This window comes from Microchirus variegatus (assembly GCF_963457635.1).
Source record: "Microchirus variegatus genome assembly, chromosome: 19".
NCBI classification, from domain to species: Eukaryota; Metazoa; Chordata; class Actinopteri; order Pleuronectiformes; family Soleidae; genus Microchirus; species Microchirus variegatus.
Window position 1 is genome coordinate 2,615,438 of NC_139820.1, and position 10,620 is coordinate 2,626,057.

General features: G+C 36.3%; 1 protein-coding gene across 1 annotated transcript; it reads right to left on the minus strand.

The window, feature by feature from the left end:
* Window positions 1-2,129: 2,129 nt before the first annotated feature.
* odad3 (outer dynein arm docking complex subunit 3) lies at window positions 2,130-10,232 on the minus strand (the record flags this gene model as incomplete). The annotated part of the gene is made up of 13 exons (XM_083905592.1): window positions 2,130-2,254; window positions 2,340-2,427; window positions 3,480-3,632; window positions 4,607-4,763; window positions 4,861-5,021; window positions 5,670-5,819; window positions 5,904-6,026; window positions 7,075-7,200; window positions 7,525-7,626; window positions 8,515-8,688; window positions 8,802-8,879; window positions 9,023-9,144; window positions 10,154-10,232. 13 exons carry the CDS (start codon window positions 10,230-10,232, stop codon window positions 2,130-2,132), a joined length of 1,638 nt encoding a protein of 545 aa, XP_083761718.1.
* Between the last annotated feature and the right edge of the window lie 388 nt (window positions 10,233-10,620).

Consider the following 10,620-nt stretch of genomic DNA (forward strand, 5'->3'; position numbering starts at 1 on the left):
CCTAGAGTATTTTATAGTTTTATTGTTTGTTTTTATCTCTATTGGGTCAAATAAGTCCAAATACCAAAAGTTCTTGGTAATGAGTGGGAATTAAAGATTTCAGTGAGAAATCAGTGCATTGTGACAAAACCCTTCAAAGTGGAGGTGAAACATTTAAAAACTGAATATATGCGTGTGTGTGTGTGTGATGTGACTTTATCTCTATTGAAGGGAATATTGTCATCATTTCTCAGATTAGAAGCGTTTTATGACGCCGTGAAGAACGATCGAAGGTTGAAAATAAGCTTGAAATGAAATGATGGTCGGAGGTTTTAGAAGAAAGTTACTTTAAAACAAAGGTACAGACGTGAGTTATTATGAATTATGAAATAAACAGACACTTAATAACTATAAAGAGAGACAGTTTATCTATATAAATAGTTTCTTATATCATATGTAAAGAACGGAGCATCTTTTAGACATTTTTAGACACTTAAAATGACACCATTTTAAAAGAAAACATGTATGACTTAACTGTTAGAATGTTTCCTCCTCTTGAATCACAGCCTGACTGAGTCCATGTGAGTGATTAAATCCACGAAGCGCAGAAGAGAACAACAGTGTGAAGGTTGGACAGAGACTCAGGCGTTAATCACAGAGGACGACTTGTTCTTCGTGTCTGTCTGTGGGTGGATGATGATGCTGTGTGTGTGTGTGTGTGTGTGTGTGTGTGTGTGTGTGTGTGTGTGTGTGTGTGTGTGTGTGTGTGTGTGTGTGGGGGTGTGTTGGCATGCTCTCACTGCCGTCGTACACTCCCCTTTCTCATGAGAATCATTCTCACCTGAGCCACAGACACAATTTAAATATTATTATTATTATCATTATTTATACTTATTTATTTACTCAGTTTTTGGGGGGGGTTTTGTGCTGTTTCTGTGTTTTTTTTTATATGTACGTTCACAAAGAAATGAAGAAGCAGAGCATAAAAGTATCCTAAATCAAATGGTTTGGTCCATTTTGAATGAAGAGTGATTGGATTTTGCCAAAAAAAAACCACCATTCATGGACAACAACAAATGTTAAAATTCACAAGCAGTTAGTTTCTTCTCATGTTTGAAAAGAAGCTTCAAACTTATTTGTCAACACAATTTTTCCATCAGGGCTTGATTTTGTAAAATATAAAATAAAACTTAGCACGCTCAGTTACCAAATTGGCCAAGATATACGCCAAATCCAAGATGGCCGACTTGCTGTTGAGTTGAGGTCATGGTGTCAAGAGGATTTTTTGTTTGTCTCGGGCCGGACAATGTTCCCACCAAATTTCGTGAAATTCAGCACAACTAAATTTCATGCCAGGCCTGTGGGGGGCGCCACTGAGCCATTTGCATTGGTTTTTCACAACAATTTTTTTTTTTTTCGCCAGTTCTGATGTGTGTGGCAATTTTTAATTCCTTGAATTACAATAGGGTCCCTAATAAAATAAAACATTCTAAATGGGTGATAAAAACCCAATCGGTCAGTTCCATTCAAAGCCGTGTGGAGCCCATGTTGTGCATCTGCAGCAACAACAAAACTCTCTCCTACAAGATACAGGCGAACACGCACGAATCCAGGCTGAAGTTCAGATGTTTCCTTACCTCAGGTCACAGGTTTTAACGGAGGGTGAACATCAGTAAATCCTGTCCAGACCAACACACACACACACATGAATGCCATGAACTCTGAACCAGGAAGTGAAAGCACCAGGCACTTCCTGTCACTGATTGGTTGCAAAGTTGAAAAAAAAGCAAAACAAAACACACCAATAACCAATACACACACACACACATTTATTTAGTCACAACTTTAACCAGTATTCACTATAAATTACTTCCTATTTACGTCGTCGTTGTTTTTTTTGGTTTGAAACAATAAAAGTTGAGCTTTTGACATCTTTTTATGACCGAAAACTTACAACTCAGTAGCCAATCAGCAGGCAGCTTCCTAAAGGCTCCGCCCCCTTGGGTCAGAATCGCAAAAAAAAAGTTTCAAACAAATAAAATATGATATTTTTGAACGATTAAATCCATATTTTATTTTGCAACTTGAGCGTTTTTGTTGAATTAAATCTAATTTCATACACTTTCGTTGCTCTGCAGGTGCCCGGGTCATCAGAACTTGCCCTTCCTCTTCTTCCACGGCTTCTTCTTGGACTTGGAGTCGATGATGAGCTGCGACTGACGCTTCAGCGCCTCGCGGCTGACGAGGTCAGCGTCGTCCTCGTCGCTCTCGTCCTCTGAGGCACAAAAACAAAAAAGAAACGGTGACGACGGAGTTTACGCGGACGTGTGGCGTCGTGTGTCGCGCGGCCTCCGACTCACCGTTGTCCAGGAGGTCCAGCCTCGGGTCGTCGGGATGGACGACTCTGGTGTTGTGATCGGGCAGTTTCCCCTCGATCCTGACGGAAAACTGCAATAAAACAAGAGAGAGAGAGATAATAATATATTTTTTTCGCAATTTTTTTTCCCTCAAAAAATAATTTTTCGCAATTTTTTTTTCTCAAATTTTTTATTTTTTTTCTCTATTTTTTTTTTCTCAAAATTTCAAAATGTTTTTTTTTTTCTCAAAATTTCAAAATGTTTTTTTTTCTCAAAATTTCAAAATGTCATTTATTTCTCAACATTTAATTTTTTTCTCAAAATTTCTTTTTTTTCTCAAAATTTCAAAATTTCATTTTTTTCTCAAAATGTTATTATTTTCTCAAAATGTGTTATATTCATTTCAAAAATGTGATTAGCAAACACAATGTACCATTAGAACACTGGAAATGGGCCTCTATACACCTATGTACATATTCCATTAAAAACAGCTAGAATAGTCATTTACCACATTAACAATGTATAGAGTGTATTTATGATTCATTTTATGTTAGATTCATTGGAATATTTCCTTCAAAACTAAGGACATTTAAAAAAAAAATAATAATAACAATTTTCTTAGATTTTCTAAAAAAAAAAAATTCTAATAAAAATTTTTTTATATAGTTATATTCATTGAAAAAAAGTGCTTCTCCTTCAAAAATAAGGACATTTCTAAGTGAGCCCAAACTTTTGAACACTAGTGTAGACAGAATACTTTGTGCTTCACTGAGATAACTAATTTGAATTTAATTTAGCCTAAATTGACTCAACCTCCAAAAAACACGAGCTTTGAGTCGACAGTAGCTCTTGTGAATCCAAACATCAGCGTCTTCTAAAAAACCAGATTTAGTTTTTAACAAAGATGAACGCCTTCTTGGTTTCCATCGTTTACAGCGTCGCTGTTGATCAGCAAAGCCGTGAACCTTCATCAGGCGCCAATTTTAGACGCCTAATTACATGTGCATGCACTCTGTGCCAACATCGTATCAACGAGAACGGTATGTTCGGGGGTGAGTCATCGCTGAAGAGCACTTCCGCCACACACACACACACACACACACACACACCCCTCATTAAAACCTCCTGCATGTGAAAGCTCACCTCCTCCTCCTCCATCTCCTTCAGGATGGCGGTCAGATCGTTTCCCCTGAGCTCGTCCTGCAGCGACTGCAGCTTCCTCTCACACTGGGTCATGAGCTCCAGCACAGAGTCATGTGAGTCCGTCTGAGACGTCCGAGCCGCGGTGTCCTCGCTCTGCAGAAAAAGGAGGTTTTGACCATAACTCACTGACACTGAACGCTGTGTTTATACAAAACTAACAGGCGTTTTGGTTCTTTTAACTTTTTATCTTCATTGCATTGAACTGATCGTCAGAACTCGTACGCCTCGACGATGACTGACCATAAACCTGCATCGTTAATATCTCAAAACAAGAAGGAATGAAACATGAATAATTGTTAACTTCTGTTGGGTAATTCCGGTTTTTGTTCTTTGCATTGCAGGTTTATAACCTAACTATGGAACTATTGAACTATCTATCGAATTATCTAACTATCAAACTATCTAACTAACTATCTAACTAACTATCTATCTAACTAACTATCGAACTATCTAAATAACTATCAAACTATCTAAATAACTAACTATCACACTATCTAAATAACTATATATCTAACTAACTATCTATCTAACTAACTATCAAACAATCTAGCAAGCTACCTAACGATTGAACTATTTAAATATCGGACTATCTATCCGCTAGCTTAAAATCTGTCAGTTAGCATAAAGCTATCTATCTATCTGCTAGCTTAAAATCCGTCAGTTATCATAAAGCTATCTTTCTATCTATCTGCTAGCTTAAAATCCGCCAGTTAGCTTAAAGCTATCTATCTATTTATCTATCTGCTAGCTTAAAATCTGTCAGTTAGCATAAAGCTCTCTATCTATCTGCTAGCTTAACATCTGTCAGTTAGCATAAAGCTTTCTATCTATCTGCTAGCTTAAAATCCGCCAGTTAGCATAAAGCTATCTATCTGCTAGCTTAAAATCCTTCAGTTAGCATAAAGCTCTCTATCTATCTGCTAGCTTAACATCTGTCAGTTAGCATAAAGCTATCTGCTAGCTTAAAATCCGTCAGTTAGCTTAAAGCTATCTATCTATCTATCTATCTATCTATCTATCTATCTATCTATCTATCTATCTATCTATCTATCTATCTATCTATTTACCAGTGTGATGTGCTGTAGTTTGTGGGCCAGGTGCTCCACACCAGCTCTGACAGTACTCAGGGTTCTAACGAGCCAGTCCAGGTTCTCTTTAGCTGCGTCACATCTCTGATTGTGAGCGTTCAGTCGCTGTTCACTCTCCTCCAGCGTCTGCTCGTTCCTGTTAAAGACAGAGCAGAAACGCTGTGAAACCTCTTCTTCTTCTTCTTCTTCTTCTTCTTCTTCTTCATTTGCCACTGTGATTGACAGAGTCTCACCTGGACAGTTTGTTCTCCCCAGAATACTTCATGTCCTGGAACTGCAGGTGCAGGAGCTCCTTCTGCTCCTTCAGCTGCTGCAGGTCCTCCTCGTTCTCTGCCTTCAGCTTCTCCAGATGTTGGTGCGTCTCCTTCTGTGCGACGAAGCACTGAGCAATCTCCTGCACACACGAGGACCATGAGTTAGTTCTATCTAACTATCTAATACTGTCTAATTAACTATCTAAACACCGAACTATCAAACTAACTATTAGACTATCTATTGAACTATCTATCAAACTATCTAACTAGCTATCGAATTATCAAACTAACTATCGAACTATCCATCGAACTATCTAACTAACTATCGAACTATCGAACTATCTAACTAACTATCTAACTATCTAACTAACTATCGAACTATCCATCGAACTATCTAACTATCGAACTATCGAACTATCGAACTATCTAACTAACTATCGAACTATCTAACTAACTATCGAACTATTTAACTAACTATCGAACTATCGAACTATATAACTATCTAACTATCGAACTATCGATCTAACTATTGAACTATCTAACTAACTATCGAACTATCTAACTATCTAACTAACTATCGAACTATCTAACTATCTAACTAACTATCTAACTATCTATCTATCTAACTATCTAACTAACTATCTAACTATCGAACTATCTAACTAACTATCAGACCATCTAACTATCAAACTATCTATCTATCTATCTATCTATCTATCTATCTATCTATCTATCTATCTATCTATCTATCTATCTATCTATCTATCTATAAGGATCATATGTCAAACCTGTATATCAGTGACTCCTGTGGCCTCCTTGATGAGGTCAAATGTCTCCTCCAGGATGGAGATGGTCTTCTCTTCTTCACCCGTCATCCTGGTGATGCTGCGCTGGACGTCACTGCTCAGCTCGTCCGTCTGCATGACTGTTCTCTGAGTCTGCAGAGACACCAGCACACTTTAATAAAAGAGTTTATTTTACAGTAATCTCAACTCATTACAAAAACCATGCAAAAGTCTCACCCTTCTGTCACTTTTCTCAGCCTGGGCCTTGTGCTCCTCCACTCTCCTCCTGTAGCTCGCTAAAACACGCTCCCTCTCTTTACGCTCCTTGTTGAACAGCTCCTCCTGCTGGTGTAGCTCAGCCTAGCAACAGAAAAACAGGTTCAGGTGCAGCTTTGGTTTGACTGATCGATTTGGAATGATACCATCAGAAGTCAGCTGGTGACTCACGCAGCAGTTGAGTCATAATTATGGGATAAAAAGTCAAAAATTGTGAGATAAAATGTCAAAATTGTGAGATAAAAAGTCAAAATTGTGAGATAAAAAGTCGAAATTGTGAGATAAAAAGTCATAATTATGAGATACAAAGTCAAAATTGTGAGATAAAAAGTCAAAATTATGAGATAAAAAATCATAATTATGAGATAAAAAGTCAAAATTGTGAGATAAAAAGTCACAATTATGAGATAAAAAGTCCTAATTATGAGATAAAAAGTCATAATTGTGAGATGTAATTATGAGATAAAAAGTCGAGATTATGAGATAAAAAGTCATAATTATGAGATACAAAGTCAAAATTGTGAGATAAAAAGTCAAAATTATGAGATAAAAAATCATAATTATGAGATAAAAAGTCAAAATTATGAGATAAAAAGTCGAGATTATGAGATAAAAAGTCGAGATTATGAGATAAAAAGTCATAATTATGAGATACAAAGTCAAAATTGTGAGATAAAAAGTCAAAATTATGAGATAAAAATCATAATTATGAGATAAAAAGTCAAAATTGTGAGATAAAAAGTCAAAATTGTGAGATAAAAAGTCATAATTATGAGATAAAAAGTCCTAATTATGAGATAAAAAGTCATAATTGTGAGATAAAAAGTCATAATTATGAGATAAAAAGTCATAATTATGAGATAAAAAGTCAAAATTGTGAGATAAAAAGTCCTAATTATGAGATAAAAAGTCAAAATTATGAGATAAAAAGTCAAAATTGTGAGATAAAAAGTAGAGATTATGAGATAAACAGTCCTAATTATGCGGTTGAAAAGTCATAATTGTGAGATATAAAGTCATAATTATGAGATAAAAAAATCTAAATTATTAGATAAAATGTCATAATTATGAGAGAAAAGTCATCATTATGAGATAAATGAGTGAGAACACCCAGGCGTTGAGGTGAGTTTACCTTTGCGGCGTCTTTGGAGAGCAGGGCGTCGTTGTTCATGACCCTCAGGCCGTGGAGCTCCTCTCTGTGCTTCAGGATTTCAGCTTCCAGAGCGTCCAACTGGCCCTGGAACGTCAGACTCTCCTCCTGAGAGTGAAGGCAGAAGGAAACGTCAACACGAGTCCACAAACGTGCTACGAAGGCACCTAAGGCAACCGCTACAGGAGGTCCAGAAGGTCCAAAATGCTTCATGGATCTTCTCCAACCTACTTCAATGCTCTCAATGTTCATGTGAGCTACCAAGATCTACCAGAACATCTGGTCTATCATGGATGGAGGTGTTCCCACACTGATATTACACAGGCTAAATGCCTGGTGTCCATATCTGTATGTCTACGGTGAACAAGTCTCCTTAAACCTTGAATAAATCTTTTGGAAAAATGTGCTCCAGCCTCAGGTTCTTCTACAAACCTGAAGGTGACCTTTGAGTTTCACATAGTTGCTCATGATGTTCTCGGCCTCCTTGCACTTGAACTGCGCCTTTTCCAGACTGTTCTCCAGTGCTCGCAGTTTCTGAACACACACGCACACACACACACACACACACACACACACACACACACACACACACACACACACACACACACACACACACACACACACACACACACACACACAGGGAGACAAAGCATTGTTACAGGAGGTTTTTTTTAAACCTGTGGAGACACTGACAAAGTCGAAATGATGAGATTTATGAGACAGATTGTGAGATTAAAAATCCAAATTGTGAGACAAAAAGTCATATTTATGAGATAAAAAGTTGAAATTATGAGATAAAAAGTCATATTTATGAGATAAAAAGTTGGAATTATGAGATAAAAAGTCATATTTATGAGATAAAAAGTTGAAATTATGAGATAAAAAGTCATAATTATGAGATAAAAAGTCGAAATTATGAGATAAAAAGTCGGAATTATGAGACAAAAAGTCATAAATACAAGATGAAAAGTCTAGATTGTGAGGTAAAAAATCATAATTATGAGATTAAAAAAAATCATAAGTGTGAGATAAAAAGTCTAGATTATGAGATAAAATGTTGAAATTATGAGATAAAAAGTCATAATTACGAGATTACAGCCATAATTATGAGATAAAAAGTCATAATTGTGAGATCAAAAGTCGAAATTATCTGATAAAAGTCTAGATTATGAGATAAAAAGTCATAATTATGAGATAAAATTTTGAAATTATGAGATAAAAAGTCATAATTACGAGATTACAGCCATAATTATGAGATAAAAAGTCCAGATTATGGGATAAAAAGTCTAAATAATGAGAAAACGTCCTAATTATGAGATAAAAAGTCAATTATGAGATTAAAAGTCCTAATTACGAGGTAAAAAGTCCAGGTTATGGGACTAAAAGTCATAACGATGGATTGATCCGTCAGCAGCAGGTTACCATGGCGTCCTCCTCCGCAGACTGAGGTCCGCCCCTGTGGTCGGACGGCGTCCTCCTCTCGTGTTCCGTCCTCAGCTCGTCCAGACGCCGCCCGAGCGTCAGTGTGCTGTGTCTGAGGGCGTTTAGCTGCTTCATCCTGGACAGAAGCTTCTGGTCCAGCGTGGTCCGAGCATCCTGAGGATCAGGAGAAGGTTTACAGCGTTAGTCAAGTCCTCACCTCTACTTCCTCTTCCTCTTCCTCTTCCTCTTCCTCTTCCTCTTCCTCTTCCTCTTCCTCTTCCTCTCACCTTTCCTGACATGTTGCGGAAGGCGTGCTTCTCCGAGCCTCTGTTGTGAAACGCCGCTCTGATGACGCGTTCATCGCCCTGTCAGAGACACACAAAGACTTATATTGAGTTATATATATATATATATATATATATATATATATATATATATATATATATATATATACAAAATATTATATAATATATATAGTATTTATATTTATGATATGTTGATAACTCACAGCTTGAGCTTCTGCCAGTTTCCTGTGCAGCCTCTTGTTGTCCTGCCTCAGATGATGAATGGACTCTCTGTTCTTCTTGATGCTGGACTGGGAGCTCTCGTAGTACGCAGTTCTGTCACCCTCTGGTGGACAAAATCAGCTATTACATCAACAACATCAACGGTCTTTGATTAATTTTATCTCACAATCTGGACTTTTTATCTGATAATGAGGGCTTTTTATCTCAGAATTAGGACTTTTTATCTCATAATTTCGGTTTTTAATCTCATAATTTCAATTTTTTATCTCACAATCTGGACTTTTTATCTCATAATTAGAACTATTTATCTCATAATTATGACTTATTATGACCTCTATATGTGTTTATAGAGGTTTAAGAAGACAGAGAGCAAACTTAAAGGACAATTTAAAGTGTATAAAATTCGGCGAAACCCTAGTATTTTGTTGTTCGGGGCAAATTATTGAATAAAATGCATCGAAATGGATAGAAAACGTCTTTATTTTACTTTGTTTGTGTTCGAAAAAAATTAGCAAAAACTTGCCAAACGCCATTTTACATTGTTCTAATGTAAAGTCTGATTCCTTCAATTCCTTAAATTTTATAAGAAAATTAAAATATCCAATTATTAGGACATTTCTTTCTTTTTTTTTTGACTGATTATGGGTTTATAGAGATTTATATGAGCCAGAGGAGAATTTACAGTGTTTACAATTTGGTTAAATGTTAAGTTATCACTGAAATTAACAGAGTTTATGCAATAAAACTCTCCTGGGAGTGATAATAGATCAAATTAGGACACAATTATTGTTTTATATTGTTCTATTTTACACAATTAGGACCATTTATGTGAATGTCTGCCTATATAACTTAAATTCATCATATGTTTGTATTTATAAATCATTGGAAATAAATAAATTTAAGATTAACTAAGTTAAATTGGGAAAAAAGTATAATTTAAGAGTGTTGTCATTCTTAAATTTGGTTGTTTTTGGGGGTGAAACTGGTTTATTTACATTTTTTATGCAACACAATGACTTAATTCTATCATCATCGTCATCATAGTAACACAATAATCACACAAACACAACAAAATGGAGGCTGAATGAAGAAGAAGAAGAACTTTCTCTCACCCAACAGTTGTATTTTCCGCTGCATCTCCATGATTTGCTCGTGCAGCGGGTTTTTAACGGCGTCCGCGCCGAAGGACATTCTTCTGTTGTTGTTGTTGTTGTTGTTGTCTTTGTTGTTGTGGATTCTTAGAGAAAATCTCCTCACATTTATCGAGAGTTCGCTCCACCGACGAACAACAAGCGCTGTGTTGTGTTGCCAATGGCAACCGGTAAACTTACCACTGTTAGACCAACCTGTGGAGACACTGACGTCATGAGATTAAGAGTCAAAAAACGAAATTAGGGGTTAAAACGTCGAAATTGGGAGATGAAAAAAATCGTAATTATGAGATTTTAAAAAAAGTCAAAATTATGAGATTAAAATGTCATCGTTATGAGATAAAACGTAGAAATTATGAGGGAAAAAAAGTCCAAAATGTGAACTAAAAAGTCCAAATTGTGGGATGAAAAAATCGTAATTATGAGAT